This window comes from Emydura macquarii, unplaced genomic scaffold (assembly GCF_026122565.2).
Source record: "Emydura macquarii macquarii isolate MOO-44397 ecotype Brisbane River unplaced genomic scaffold, CSIRO-AGI_Emac_v2 contig_1477, whole genome shotgun sequence".
Classification (NCBI taxonomy): Eukaryota; Metazoa; Chordata; order Testudines; family Chelidae; genus Emydura; species Emydura macquarii.
The window spans coordinates 12,417,667-12,434,443 of NW_027131614.1; the positions used below are offsets into that span (position 1 = coordinate 12,417,667).

The following is a 16,777-nucleotide window of genomic DNA, read 5'->3' on the forward strand; positions in this document are numbered from 1 at the left end:
TCTACAAAAAGCATCAACCACTAAAAGGGCCATGATAAAAATTAGATGGTATTTGGTTTATATTTTAAGTTTACTCAATTGTTGAAAGGGCTCTTTAATCTTTTTATATATCTGAATTCTTCTGAGCTTAGAACCACATAAACAAACCACTAACTTCAAAACCATATGACTTTAATTTGAGACTCCATGTCACTTTTTAAGGTTCAATGCTTCATTAAAAAAAAAACAAAAAAAAAAACACAACAACAACAACTGGCAATCAGGAGTCAAAACTCTGCCACATGGTTTTCAAATTTATGTAAATATGCTGTACTGAAAGGATCAAATTTTGATTTCTTAAGAATAGCTTAAAAGTTTCAGTTTCTCTGAAAAGTAAAATATCCAAAGAATTATACCAAATGTACAATATATTAAGTGGTATTACAAGTTGTAATTTTAGGTTTTTAATTTTCTATACCACGAAAAGCATTTGGAGAAAATCCAACCTATTTAATTTTGTTCTAAGAAAAATTTACAAGTGTGCAAATTCACTGATATTTTCATTTTGAAAAATGATATAATGCAAACTAAATTCTATTAATGTAATACTTCTTGTTCATCTCTTATTGTTTTCAAACTCTCATTTACCATCCCAGAAAAAGTGAAATTCTGGCCTCACTGAAGTCAATGACAAAACTCCCAATGATTTCAGGGGGTCAGGATTTCACACAAAGAATTTTTATTCCTTATACAGTGTTTGTGATTAAGTGTCATTTTCTGACAAGAGAGGCCATACACTTACGTAAGTACTTTTTTTTTTAAATTTAAGGGAAGCCTGAGGTAATTCAGGTAACACTGTCTGTGATATATCATTTACACAACAGAATAGGACTAACAAGGAAATAAGACCATCCATCATTAGATAAAGGTATTTCATTGTTGCAGATCTAAAGCAAACTTAAAAATCTTTACTAGTACAATGGAAACGAAAAACAGGATTGAATTTCTTGACGTGTGTCTAAATTCTTAACAATCACTTTGCACTGAAATTTTTGGCAGGGGGATTTAGAAAGCACATGTCCTACTGGAAAGCACATGTCCTGATTTGCCAGAACTGGATAAGTAACAAGTGAACGTATTGTTGACTTGAATGTTAATACAAAATCGTACAACAGATTAGAAATATAAACTGCTAAAAACATAAAATGGATTTGTCAAACTAGAATTTTTACTGATTTCTTTAAACAAGGAACTGTGAATTTAGCAATTTAAGGAAAGTTTCCTAATCCAGTCTATAAAATGAAATATCTGACTGACTGCACCATTGTCACTGCAAGAAGCAAACTTTTGTTTTCACTTATTCAAAATACAGTAAGATTTGCCGATGTCTAGCAATATATTTGTAAATCCTCTCCTTCTGCAGTCTTTCAGGTATATATACTTCCATTTGCTATGAGGGCCATAGAAAGACTTGCTCAAAGCTGTGGTTTGTGGCACTTTGGTGCTGCTCAAACAGCTCACATGAGAATTTCATTATCCCAGAAAGAGATAGGCAGTGGAGCCCTTATATATATTGGACCAAAATCTGAATTAATAGGCTTTATACATGGGTTATTTGCAAGGGTGCCTAGCACCAAATCTTTCACCTTCCCCAGCCCATGGAAAATCAGCTGTGTCTCTCTATAGCCACTACTTCACCAGTATCTACATAACTGGTACTCTGTTTTACCAACAGATTTCCCAACTCATAAATCCACTGGCTTTCTTCTATCCCCTCCTCCAAGTCTCTACACACTATTGCACAGCACTGCCACAGAAAGCATAGTTTCACACCATGCACAGGAACAAAATTCCCTGGCACAGCCTTTCTTCCCCTCTTCTATAAACAGCAGAATTCTTCCTATTCTGCTACTCTGCAACCTTTCACCCAGACCTTCTGAGGGTGTCAGGATTTTCCCTACAATACAGAGTTAGGCACATAACAGTAGTAAGATACAATTTTATTTAATCTTTTCACATATACAGTAAGTACTTTCACAACATATTTAGGTGTTAGATATTTAAACAGGAAAGTTTCTGCTTTCTCTACTGAAATTATATTACTTGTAGGTACTGAAACAAGGACAGCTAAGGTGGTCTGGAAATGCGAACAAAGAAAGAAACCGTGATCCATTAGCTACTGGGATTTGCTTTTCAATAGCGATCACAGCAATTCAACACAATGAAAGCAAAGAAAACCTCTCTCTGCACTTTGTAGTGTGTTTGAAGAAAATATGACCTTCCTCTCATTCAGAGCCCAAGAAATCTTCAGTATCTGCACAACAACAAAACAGGAAAGTTTCCTACCTCCTGTTCCAGGCCAGTCTCACTATTGTAAGAGCTGAATGTACTAAACATGGACAAAAATCTTCCTATTTCCTGGTACAGTATATGGGAAGAAATTAACACACTCATACAGACAGACTATAACTACCAACTTCCAGGCATTATTCTTAATAAACAGGATCTCATGCAGTTTCAAAGGAGGACATACATGTACGTTGAGTAATCTTTGAAAGAAAAGAAAGGGTTATGTTTTCAGGACCATTTTCATCTACCCAAGAATGCTCCAGGACTATGAAATACATTTAAATAATGTCTAATTAATTCTTGAATACCCATTCTTTGTATGGCTCCAGTATTATACTTTTTTGCTGCTGTTACTCAACAAACTCTTATTAATAAAAATCTTTACTATTAGTGCCTACAGCTGACTTAGATACTGTAGTTGTGTATACTGGAGAGTTTTCCTCTGTAATTCTGATTTTTAAAATATTGTCTTGAATCTTTGTGGATGCCACTTGTATTATTATTAGGATGGATAACTCCACATCCTCTTTCGTTTTCAAATATTTTTAACAAAAGTCAGTATGTCTTAATTTCAGAAAATATTTTTCCTTACTGAAAAACTTGCTATTATCCAAAAGAATGATTATATATTGCACCTTTTTAACATAATTCTCAAGAACTAAGCATTATTGAGATTATTAAGTTTAAATGTACAATAGCTGGAAATGAGAACAGAAGATCCGGACACAAAGAGAAAAAATACTTTTACATATCACAAACCGATTGTATAAGAGGAGGTCTAAAACCACACACTTTTGCCCCAAATCAGAACCCATTCTTTCATCAACCTTCCAACCTATAGCTATGGACCATCAGCTGCACAACTTAACTTAAAAATCAATGGATGCATGTCCCATCAACATGTCTCCCTACAACAAGATTTGGAAACCTCATCGTGTAAATTTTGGGCTGCAAAGTTAAATGCACACCCTTCCTTATTGCAAAGTTAAATGTATACCCTTCTTCACTGCCAGAAGTGCTGATACTCTTCCATACCACTTTCCCTATGGTGCTCTTCCATGCCACCTTTCTTTACCTAGTCAGCTTGCCTTTCTCCTTCCAGTTTTCTTCTTACCAAGTAGAAAATATTTCTCTCTTTTTCATGCAAGTATTGCCTAATTCATCAAAGGCTCTCCTGTACTCCCACACCTCCAACAGTCTTCCCAATTGTTTTTCCCCCCTTATTCACTTCACAGTCTTGACTTCAAGTGCTTTAAAGACCTCTTCTTTCAACTCTCTTTCCTCACATATTGTTTGGTAATGCCCCTTCTCTCACACTCCTGCCATCATTGTAAATTTTTCCTACCTCTAGTACTTTTCCCATCTCTTAAAATTGCCGTTTCTCTACACCATTTTCTTAAATTCCTCCTTTGGTTCTGATGCTGACTATGGCCCCATTTCTGAACTTTAATTTCCAAGCAGTGTCTTTGAAAGTAATTTTTCCTTCTGTCTTTATAATTACCTTTTACTGTACACAACAGTTTGCCTGATCCATTTGAATCATGGTTTCAGTCAGCCCATAGCAGAAAAACTTTTATCTATCACGAAGTTCTGCTGAAGTCTTCTCCAATTTGCCTCACTCTTGACATCAGAGCAGGATTCAACACTGAGGACCTCTTACTAGATGCTTCTTGTATCTCACTGCAGGCATCACTGCTTCCCACCCATCAGGATTCCACACCTTCCGCTTTAAATATTTTTTCCCTATGGTTACCTAAGGAGGTGGTGGAATCACCATCTTTAGAGGTTTATAAGCTGTGGCTTGACAAAGCCCTGGCTGGGATGATTTAGCTGAGGTTACTGTTCAATATACCCACGCCAGATGGTTAATTTTTTAGCTCTTTTTGATCTATCGTCTCTTTTCTGTCATCTCTACCTTTAAACCTTATTTACTGAACCATTCAACCATGCACTTTTACTGGCACATTTACTTTTATCAGCACTCACATGATGAGTCTTTCAGGAGATTCTACCCACCCTTGAAGCTCAGGGACAGCTTCCCCCTATTTTGTGCTCTGCCACCTCAAGGAGTAAAGGAAAAAGAGGAGTACATGTCCTTAGTAAGGGGTCTCAGTACACCTTCCCTAAGAACAGTGAAGGGTGGAACTTTCAAATGTCCTTCATTTTGGGGAAATTCCCATTTTAGTCCCAAAATCACCTACGTATCACATAAATTTTAAATCTCCTCACTTATACTTTCGAAAGTTATTTACATTAAAAAAAAATCATGAAATTGAGGCTATAGAAAGAATGAAATTCCACAGCAGTTTATGTTTCCTGTATGAGTAATTTTTAGTGACCCTCATTTTGGGTTTTTGTCAGACATAACAACATGCACTTAAACACTGGCAGGTTGAGAAGTATGCCGAAAGGAACAAATGAAAACATAATAAATGTTGTTTGTTTTTTCTTGCAGGGAAACAAAGTCAGATGTTCCTTAGTATTTTAAATTAAGTTTTCCTGAATTTTCAGTTTATTTCAAAACCAAATAAGGTTTGTGCTTTCAACTTTGTGTGTTATGAAAGCTGCAAGAGAAAAAGGCCAAAAGGTATTTTTACTTCTACTGGAAAGAAGTGTCTATTGGTGTAAATTTATTTAAGATGACCATTTTTAGAGACATCCTATAAGAATCTGGAACACATGTCAATTTGCTTCATGCTTTAAATGATTCTTGGAAAATATCATTTTACATGGCATAAACAGGAACTAAACAGTGTTAGATGTCTTACGATCCAACTCAAGCTGAAAAGGTACATAATTATATCAATTTCGGTAACACTTCAGATATGTGCCACAATTACCCCCTTCTTCTACCCCATGAGATCCTTTGTAATGACCTTCTAATGAAAGGATACTTTGTACAGTGCTGAGCTTGTTGCTTTCTCCTACATTATAATCTCAAATATCATTGTTGCCTTTATAACTTTTTTTTTTTTTTTTATACAATGCTGAGAAACACAGATCCCTGCAAAGGTGTCAAAGCATGTGAGGTGTGCCATTTCTTCTAGCCATTTGGATCAGCAGTATGTTTACATTATTTAGGTAAGGCAAATCTTAATAGACCAAATAATATAGTGAAGCAATATTCCAGTGTTGTTACTCAACTGCCTAAGGTCCAAGAACTCAGCAGCTTCATTTTACAATATTTAATTTTAATGTAATAGCTTTGCATTTTTAGTACCCAGCTTATGAGAAGGTCACAGTGGGAACTAAATTAAGAGGTAAAACATGGTTTCCTGGGTTTACAAAAGAAACTGAGAAAATTCTTAAAATGTTTGAAGTCAGAAAAATATTTTTCAACTTTCATTTTCCTGAGTCTCATTATGCTCATTACAATAATATATAAGGTCAAATCTAGCCTATTTATGGGACAAAAATACAAACCAATGAATCATTCAGTGGTTACTATATTTATATGTTTAGCCCTTCCTAAGCACATGAATTTCTTATCTGGTCTTTTTATCCAGAGAAGTTACATAAAGCTACTTTGCTTCTTGCTTCAGACATACAACCTCCACATTTAGAACTCAAAAATTATTTCCATTAAAAATGGGAAATACAAGTGTACATTCTTGTTTACTGATTTGTTTGACTTATGATTCTGTTTGAACAGCCCAATATGCCATCAATATCTTTAAAAGGGACACAATATAAAATGCATTTAACAAATTACTTGAGCAAGTGGTTGGCCTTGTTCCTCAGCTATTATTACAAGACAAAAATTCATTTAAACATATGAGTACATATGAAGTAGAATCATACAAAATTAGAGTTGGAAGGGACATCAGGAGTGATCTAGTCAAACTCCCTGCTCAAAGCAGGACCAACCCCAACTAAATCATCCCAGTCACACTTTGTCAAGCCAAGCCTTAAAAACTTCTAAGGATGGAGATTCCACCACCTCCCTAAGTAACCCATTCCAGGGTGATGCTGGGAGTACCTTTCCCAGACCTGAAAAAGAACTCTGTGTGACTTGAAAGCTTGTTTCTCTCGTCAACAGAAGTTGGTCCAATAAAAAATATTACCTCACCCGCCTCATCTCTCTAAGGTTGAGCCTGAAGCAGACAAATTTTGTTTACTGATTATTTTGTAAATAACTTGTGCAAAACTTTAGTAGGAGTCTGTTTCAGCAAAAGGAATTCCAATTAGAGAAGTGTTAGACATCACATCTGCTGACCACATATACAGCCAGTTGGTTATCCAAGTTGCTACTCTAGCAGTCATTACTTTCCCAGATGGTGACAGGAAGTCAAGAGCCCAGTCTGCTATAAGACCTGCTGGCATGGCAACTAAAACTGATATTTTCTAAACAAAGTGACAAGGATCTGTTCCTAACATCTTTATTAACTTGAAAAGGATGTTGGCTTTGAAAACAGATAAACATGGAGGACTGGATACCACTACAGAGACTTAGAAGCCCACACCAGCATTACCACCCATTAGATTTTTTGAGACCAAAAATAGAATCATAGAAGATTAGGGTTGAAAGGGACCTCAGGAGGTCATCTAGTGCAACCCCTTGCTCAAAGCAGACCAACCCCAACTAAATCATCTCAGCCAGGACTTTGTCAAGTCGGTCCTTAAAAACCTCTAAGGATGGAGAGTCCCTCTCCCTAGGTAATCCATTCCAGCATTTCACCACTCTCCTAGTGGAAAAGTTTTCCTAATATCCAAACTAGACCTCCCCCACTGCAATTTGAGACCATTGTTCCTAATTCTGTCATCTTCCACCACTGAGAACAGCCTAGTTCCATCCCTATCTCTATCAAATCCCCCTCAATCTTCTCTTCTGCAGACTAAACAAGTCCAGTTCCCTCAGCCTCTCTTCAAAAGAGATGTGCCCCAGCCCCCTAATCATTTTTGTTGCCTTCTGTTAGACTCTCTCCAATTTGTCCACAGCCTTCCTGTGATGAGGGCCCAAAACTGGACACAATGCTCCAAATGCGGCCTCATCAGTGCCGAATAGAGGGGAATAATCACTTCCCTCGATCTTCTGGCAATGCTCCTACTAATCCAGTCCAATATGTCATTAGCCTTCTTGGTAATAAGGGCACACTGTTGACTCATATCCAGCTTCTTGTCCACTGTAACCCCTAGGTCCTTTTCTGCAGAACTGCTGCTTAGCTAGTTGGTCCCCTGTCTGTAGCAGTGCTGTATGTAAGTATTACAAATTAATCATTTCAACGTTAAAATATAGGAAAAATCGATCCAGAGGAAACCTAACAGATCACAGAAGTACATCTGATCAAAGCCAACTTTTATTTTAATAAGTGTCTCCATGAAAAGAGCAGAGAACAGGTGGTTTATCATAGACCATTTTCAGTAAGACATTATACCAGTTACTCAGGAGTCACTGAAACAAGTGTAGAATAAAAACTCTACTCTCTCTGCTATTTCCACATCTGCTCTCTTCAGCACTATCTGACTTTTACCTTCCAGCTGTATTCTTGTACCTTTGCTCTGAACTGCTATAAATCCTACAGTACTTTCTACTCATCCAGAACTAGTTTCCTAGTAGGCTTCATCCACACACCCAACAATGACCACTGGAGACAGGAACTACTCCAGAGTAGATGCGTATAAAAAATGCATTGAAGCCAGCTTGCCAAGAGCACAGAGTGGAGGCAGGAGTTCAGTCACGACCTCAAAATTATTTCATTGCAGGAATGGTGGTGGTCTCTCAAATCTTCGGTCTGCCCCTAAAACAATATATCATGGATAACTTGACTTGTAAACAACCTACACAGAATTATGGTAGCAATAGCATTTCTACAAAATGAAACTGGCTTTGAAAAATTATTCTTACACAATCACTCAGATGTTTTAAATAGACATACATTCTTTTAGTATCATATATACATAAGAAAAAGGATAGCCTTGTAGTTAAAGCACAGGGTTAGGAATCAAGATATCTAGGTTATATTTTTGGCTCTGCTACATACCTCCTGTGGGACCCAAAGTCACTATCTCTCTGTGCCAGAACCTAACCTTCCACATCTGCAAGGTTGCTGAGGCTTAATTTATTAATGACTGTAAAGCATTCACAGATCTTCGGAAGGCATAAATACAAAAAGTAGCATACAGTCCTAAATATCTTCACAAGCAAACTAAGTAGAAGCTCAGATACCAGGGTGATAGGTGTAGTGTAAGACTTTAGAGAGCTAAACCAAGAAATTTCTCAGTAAATGCATAAGGCACTGGAAGACAACTGTATGTAGTTAACTTACTCCTGTCTCCTTGCTCTGTATCTTTTTCATTGCTCAGCTTATACCCAAGACAAATTCTGTGGCACTGAACCTTTGAAACCCAATTTCCCTTTGTCCATCAGCCCAGAAATTCAGTCAGTTTATTAACATATTAACATATCCCAGAAGAGATGATAGGCTTGCAAATAATGCATTTTTCAAGGACAACAGTCCTGCTCATTCCAAAATAGATAAAAACAAAGATGCACTTATATTAGGCTACAGCAAAGACAGACCTAAGAGAAAAACCAATTTAATAATATGAGACATCTGTACTGAGTACAGTGTAGAATAACCCAGTATATTCAAAGCAAATGAGTTACTTGATAGGCATGCCCCTTAAAGTCATGGCCTTTTTGTTATTGTCAGATTTTGTCCTTAATTCACTGAGATAGGAAACACCTTTCTTGATAATAGACTTTGTAAAATATCTCAAATATTTTCCTTTATGGGGAAATAAACAAACCATTTTTAATACAGCTTATCCTTTACCTTGATAAAGGCCACAGGTGGTGCTGCTGATATTTAATTTTGCCTGACTAAGAATAGCATAACACATTCAGGTTTTTCCTCACTTTGTAACACTTAGACAAGTTGAAAAACAGCAGAAACTGGAAGTGAATGGAAAAAGATGCTGACTTTCTATGGTAATTGTGTTTGCACTTCCTTTTGACTTTTTATGATGTAGCAGCCATAGAATTGGGGGGCGGAGGGGGGAGTTAAACTGAGGAGAGGAAAAGGAAGTCACATAACCTTATCAAAAAATGCAGCAAGCTAAAATCCTTCCCTTCCATTCATTTAAAAATATTTTATAAAATATAAATGCAATTATACAAACTATTGTGAAGTCACTAATTATTATAGTAACTGATTAATATTTTTCCTAAGAAGTTTGTACCAAAACTACAACCATAAAAAACTATTTCAGAAGGAACTTGTGTGTGACAGGCCCAGGAAGCTTACGGCACTATGTAACATTACCATATGGGGATTCTCATTTCAGCCTCCAAGCACTTCACTGCTTGTAGCGGCTAGAAACACAGAGAGTGAAATCCTGCCCCATTGAAGTCAATGGGAGTTTTACCACAGACACCAATGGGGCCGGGATTTCATGCAGAGCCTTAAACCTGAAGGAGAAAACACCTTGCATTTTTCAACTTGTTTCTCTGGCTGATGTGCAGAGAAGCACTGCTGAACTCCAAGAGGAGTTGTGTAAGGAAAATGGGTCCTGAGAAGTCATTCCAAAAAAGACTATTCAGTTTAGTTCTAATTAGCTTGCTATTCTATATTTAAAACAAAAGGTGCAATTTTAGTTTTACAGGGTGTATCACATATAAATTAACATAGACCATTAAGGGTATCTACTGTATTTTTTATAATGTCATCTCATGACCAAGGTAACACTGATTAAGCCACAAAAGTTAAAATAAAAGAGCATCATTACCATAAACCACAATGGCATAACATTCCATACCATTCGATTTTTTATCTCCAGAGTTAACATTCACCATCATTCCCCTATTTCACACCCAGGAGGGTGAGTGTTAGTGGAAAAGTGTAGTTTATAGATTATTTAAAATATAGTCTTCCTTTTCTCTGGAAAAGTCAGGATTCTCTACTGTTTTTTGAGCTGTATGAAATGGCATGACTAGCAAAATAAAGTGATGTACTTCCAAGTGCTGTTGAACTCTGAATGCCAATTGCTGGTGAAGTAGTAATAAGTTGGATACATCAAGTAGTTCAAACTATTCTTTAGCTATAGAAATGTGATGTCTTTTTAAAAGGATGTAGTGCCTTAGATAACAATTAAGTTTATTATTTGTAGTAACTTTAGCTGTATTTATTACTATTCTTTAAGTAGTTACCGTAATTTAACTTTCCTATAAAAACAAATGAATATTGGCATCCAATTCAAACCCCAAATGCTAGAATGAAATATTCTAACAATAAAGATCCTGTTTCAGTCAGGTACATAAGCACATGCATAATTTTAAGTATATGAGTAGCCCTATTCTTGTCAGTTGGACTACTAGTGTGCTTAAAGTTATGCAAGTGCCTAAGTACCTTGCTGAAACAGGGCCAAATGTCCAATTATTAATGAGGAAGCAACTGAATTTATAGATGATATGCTGTTAAAGTTTGTCTCACAGAAGACTCAGAAAAAGAAAAGAACAATTTTAACATAATCTGGCCCTCTCACCAGGTTGATCTGTGATGTGTGTAGGCTAAAAATACCAAAAATAGGCAGACAGGTGAAATCACATATAGAAATGGCTTAGTAGCAATACCCGATTCAGCAATGAAAGTATTTACCTGACTTGACATACCTCTGCTGTATTTCACTTAATAAACACCAGCCTGACAAAACTGATACAAATTTACCAATGCAGACACAAAGTCTTTTTGCCCTTCTTTACCATGATAACAATGATGCATAAGGAATGACTGGGGGAGAAAAATATTTTGTTTATCTAACCAAAACATATCTTAGTGACTGGGTAAATAGAATTTTACAATTCAGATACATACTAAGACTACAGTGCCTTATTTTATATAGTCCATTTACTTTGCTAGGTCTTGAAGAAGCATTTGTGTTAATGTCTTCAGACATACAGATTTTCAATGTTAATGTTAGAAGGAATTTTACTTTGAAGTTGATAAATCTATTAGGCTTTGTCTACACTTACCCAGTGATTCGGCAGCAGTCGAGGGGAGTTACGCAAGCTACGCAGAGTAGCTTGCGTAACTCCCGTCAACTGCTGTGCTTCTCTTCTGTGTGCCATCTTCACTGCACTGCGCTGGCAGGAACCGCGTTCCCGTCGACGCAGTGCTACGCCACTTGAGGGGGTGGATTAACAGTGTCGACTTCTGGATCCTGGGTCAGTCGACTTCTAGATCCTGCTCAATTGATCCAGATAAGTCGATCAGAAGGCAGCGACTTTGCCGCCATCAGTTGAGATGTACCCTTATACTATGATTTGTTATTTCCCCACACAAACCCCACCCCATTATCTACAGTCTGTTTCTTTTACCAATTTCTCCTGATTCAGGAACTATGGTTTATAACAACAGGTACAGAATTCCAATCATTCCCCCTGGTAACCACATTGCTGCTCAAATCATCTTGCGTTATCACTCCTCACCAGAGCACGTTCCTTCCTGAATATTTTATAGGTCAGCTCACCAAAAATGTACAAAAATCACCATCACCACCACATAGTTAGCTAATATTTTCATTTCGTTTCCAGTACTGGAATTATATTGACATTGTTATACTAGCAGAAGTTGTTCAGAACCATATGCGATTAATGTTAACAAAAAAAATGTTATCAGGCAGCTGGTAAGATGGGGTACGGAGTCTTTTACCTCTCAGAATCTAGCCCAGATTGACAGTGACTGAAAGTTAGTACTGTCTGACAGCTGTTCAATGGTCTGTGTGAAATAGTGATCAGATGTTACAATGATGAGCATCACCACAGAGTCTATAACAAGAGATAGTAACTATAGTCCGGTTCATAGTTGGCATACAACTAGCATAAAAAAACATCGGCACAACAAATAAACTTTTTGACAGTTTTAGCAAAAATTCCAAGGATTGAATGGCTTGGAGAACAAATTACCCTCTTATCTTAAGTGATGGTCCCTGACTGAAGTTGATTGGTAGGATACTGCAGAGAAACCAACACGACAACTGAACCAGTTCTATAAATAAACAAACTGTGATTTGCAATGATGTTAATCCCAAATCTTTCACTAGGAAATAAAGAGGAGTAAAGTGTAGCCTAAGCCCTACCCCTCAAAGAGAGTTAGGCACCTGAATCAGAGGGAGGCACCTATCTCCATTTGGAATGCTCAGTCATAAACCCTCTCCTGTAATTAGGCACCTAAGCCCTTTCTTGCAAAAACACAAAAGGAATTGAAGATCCTACCCCTTTTATAATGTTTAGCCCATTGGTTAGCACACTCACCTAGGATGTGGGAGGCCGGTGTTCAGTTCTGCCTAGTGTGGAGCAGGAATTTGAAGTTGTGCCTCCCTCCGCTCAGGAGGGTTCCCTAACCAGCAGGCTATGGGGTACTCTGGGGTAGGTGTCTCTCAATCACTTCTTTTGAAGCTGTTCCACTGTGTATAAAGACTCAGGTTCCAGATCCCCTCCTCCAATGGGTATTTAATAATTTACACACTCTGAAACTGCTTCAATGGAGGAAACCTGTCCCAGAATACCCCATAATTCAGTGGTTAGGGCAGAGCACCCTCCTGGAAGTCAGAAGACCCAGCTTCAAATCCTGGCACCACATCAGGCAGCGGGGGGGAATTAAATCCATTCTTTGAAAACTAAAACCCTATAAGGAGTCTCAAGTTGGATACCCAAAGATTGAGTATCCCAAATAACCAGTCACTTTTGAAAATGTAAACATTATAATTATTGTGAGGTAGATCAGATTTGGGTATAAAAACCAAATCTTGGACAAAGTCACTTTAAGATCAATATTTGTGCCAATAAAGCAAGGTATAGTACAATTTTACTACCACTCTCTCTCTTTTTTTCTAATATTCAAATATAAAAGCAAAATACTTTGGACCACTGATTAAGTTACATAAAAAATGGACAAAAAGGCTATGCTGTAAATCTTATTTCATGCCACTGTCTGTACTTTTATTCTCCTTGTCACAGCCCAGTTGAGAATTTCCTTTGCCATGATAATAAGCAGAAAGGTCACAGATCTCAAAAAACCAAGCAGGAAGTTTGCTCTTTGAAAGATTGCCCCTTCAGAAAGGAGGGGGAGGAGAGAAAAGAATGTCAGGACTCCTAGGAAGACACTCTGCAAAACTAATCAGATGACCTGAGATTTGTTTATCCCAAAGGTCTTAAAGTGATGCTGTTGATGCTGTGTGCAAATGGAAAATGGAAGAAATGTTATGATGTTAGTACTATTTCCACTCTAGAGTGGTAAGACATTCTTTGGTTCGACCAGAGGATAACTTCATCAAAAAGCAGAAGTTTATGCCACTACCTGAACCTAACAATCAATCATGTTGTTAATCCAGATTTTAAGACACAGAATGAAGCTAAAACTAACTGCTACAGCACACTCTCTACGATGCATTTTTATATAAATAATTAACAGTTCCCTCAACTATCAGTCCAACCACTACATTACAAAGGCTAGTTTAAATTGGAGAATGTGGGGTAGGGGAAGGGGTGAATGCCACATGTGGCTTTAATACTCAACAGCTGCTCTAGATCAGAACCCCCTTTGCTCTTCCTGGTACCCCCCGCCAGAATACTAGGTTTCAAGGGGGGCTGTAAATAGAGAGGACTGCACTGCGCTGCGGTCTGAATAATGAACTAAGACTGTTGAACAAAGTGTACCTGCACCACACCGCGCTCTGTTCTTAGCTTCCAGCCCGGGACCGTGTGTCTCACCTACAGCCAGCCATTTAAAAACCACTTCGCTCCAGTCTCCCTAAAGCAACTTCAAAACAACAGCTCCTTGCAATACACTCGGGGGAAACTATTCCACCCTGCTGCTGCTGCTGCTGCGCGAGTGTTTGCTCTGGTCTCGCGCCCTCTCTCCCCAAGGAGCACCCCCCAGGAGAGCCCCCGTCCCTTGGTGTTGTCCCCTCCCTGGTAAACCTGTAGGAATGGGGGGGGCGTGTTCCTGTGCAACAAGTCACTTGTGGTCCATCAGCCACCAGTGAACCCATGGTCCCAGCTTCACGTAGCTTGACTCACCGACACCAGAAAGTCCAAAGTGCCCACATAGTCCCGCTCCGTCTTCAGAAGCTCGCTCAAAACGCACACCCTCAGGCGCAGCTGCTTCTCCAGATCCTTCCCGCTCTCCCCTCGGCTCTCCTCTGTCATTGTTCCCCAAAGCGAAGCCTCGCTCCCAGCTCCGGCTTCTCCCAGCTCCTCCGCTCTCTGCAGGCGCCCTGCAGCCGCTCCCAACCGGGGAAAGCTGCCTCCGCGTTTCCTCTGGTAAAGTTCCGAAGGGACAACAAAAGACCCCACTCGGTTACATAGCGGGGGCTGGTCTCCCGGGACTTGCAGGATGTTAACCAGCCTCCCTCACTCGCCCACTGCTGGAGAAGTGGCTCGAGGGCCGGAGAAGCAAAGCGATAAAACATGCGCGTGTTCTTGCCCAGTGAGGCAGGCTGGGGGCACAGCCTGTAGGAAACGAGCGGTCACTCGCTGCCGGCTCTCCCAATGCTCTGGGAGATTGGAAAGCTTCAGCCGCAGCAACACAGGCAGCTTTGGCCATTAATCAAAAGCTTTGTGTCCATGTGACTTCGACCCCTTCCCTCTGCGCCAAATCTCAGGAAAAAAGAAAGGAAGCACAACCTTGGGAAAGATTGCGTGCCAGCAACTGCCTGCTTCACACACAAGCTGTGCGCTTGAGTTTGAGGCTAATTGGAGATCCCCAACCAGAGAGGATAAGAATTCACTTTAAAAGTCCCAGCCTAGCTGGGCTGCTTGGATTCAAGCTGTGTTTATTGTTTTTTAATAAGCAGTCAGAAAGTGGTTTCTTATACCCACCTTCCCGTTATAGATCTATAAACACACATTATAAACATATGTATACATGAAGGCTGTCAAGCGATTAAAAAACATAATCGCAATTAATGGTGCGATTAATCGTGCCGTTAAACAACAATATAATATTTATTTAAATATTTTGAATGTTTTCTGCATTTTCAACAATATTGATTTCAATTACAACACAATACAAAGTGTACACGGCTCACTTTATATTTATTTTTATTACAAATATTTGCACTGTAAAAAAGAAACAAAAGAAATAGTATTTCAATTCACTTCATACAAGTACTGTAGTGCAACTCTTTATTGTGAAAGTTGAACTTACCAATTTAGAATTATTTAAAAAAAAATAAAACTGCACTCAAAAATAAAACGATGTAAAATGTTAGACCCTACAAGTCCACTCAGTCCTACTTCTTGTTCAGCCAATCACTAACACAAACAAGTTTGTTTACATTTATGGGAGATGCTGCTGCCTGCTTCTTATTTTCTGTCACCTGAAAGTGAAAACCAGCGCTCACATGGCCCTGTTGTAGCTGGCGTTGCAAGGTATTTACGGGCCAGATACGCTAAACATTCGTATGCCTCTTCATGCTTCAACCACCATTCCAGAGGACATACTTCCATGCTGATGACAGGTTCCGCTTGTAACGGTCCAAAGAGTGCAGACTGACACAACTTCATTTTCATGAGTGAGATGCCATCAACAGAAAGTTGATTTTCTTTTTTGGTGGTTTGAGTTCTGTAGTTTCTGTGTGGGAATTTTGCTCTTTTAAGACTCCTGACATCATGTTCCACACCTTGTTCCTCTCATATTTTGGAAGGCACTTCAGATTTTTAAACCTTGGGTCAAGTGTTGCAGCTATTTTTAAAAATCTCACCTTGGTACCTTCTTTGCATTTTGTCAAATCTGCAGTGTTAGTGTTCTTAAATGGAACAACATGTGCTGGGTCATCATCCGAGACTGCCATAACATGAAATATATGGTAGAATGAGAGTAAAACCACAGAGCAGGAGATACACAATTCTCACCAAGGAGTTCAGTCACAAATTTAATTAACACATTACTTTTTTAACAAGCATCATCAGCATAGAAGCATGTCCTCTGGAATGGTGCCAAAGCATGAAGGGGCCTACGAATGTTTAGTATATCTGGCCCGTCAATAGCTTGCAGTGCCGGCTACAACAATGCCATATGAACGCCTGTTCTCATTTTCAGGTGACATTGTAAATAAGAAGCAAGCAGCATTATCTCCTGTAAATATAAACAAACTTGTTTGTCTTAGTGATTGACTGAACAAGAAGTAGGATTGAGTGACTTGTAGGCTCTAAAGTTTGACATTGTTTTATTTTTGAGTGCAGTTATTTTTTTTACATAATTCTACATTTATAAGTTCAACATTCCCGATAAAGAAATTGCACTACAGTACTTGTATGAGTTGAATTGAAATACTATTTCTTTTGTTTCTTTTTTACAGTGAAAATATTTGTAATAAAATAATAGTGTAAAGTGAGTAGTGTACACTTTGTATTCTGTATTGTAATTGAAATCAATATATTTGAAAATGTAGAAAAACATCCAAAAATATTTACAATAAATTTAAATGGGCATTCTATTATTGTTTA

The 16,777-nt window shown here is 38.3% G+C and overlaps 1 protein-coding gene across 6 annotated transcripts in view; it reads right to left on the bottom strand.

The window, feature by feature from the left end:
- PREX2 (phosphatidylinositol-3,4,5-trisphosphate dependent Rac exchange factor 2) overlaps positions 1 to 14,834 on the bottom strand; it is a 257,393-nt gene extending 242,559 nt beyond the window's left edge. For all 6 annotated transcript variants that reach the window (XM_067553641.1, XM_067553645.1, XM_067553644.1 and 3 more), the window contains exon 1: positions 14,348 to 14,834. In XM_067553641.1, coding sequence (XP_067409742.1) covers positions 14,348 to 14,476 — 129 coding nt within the window. In that variant the 5' untranslated portion in view covers positions 14,477 to 14,834. The remainder of the gene's footprint in view (positions 1 to 14,347) is intronic.
- Between the last annotated feature and the right edge of the window lie 1,943 nt (positions 14,835 to 16,777).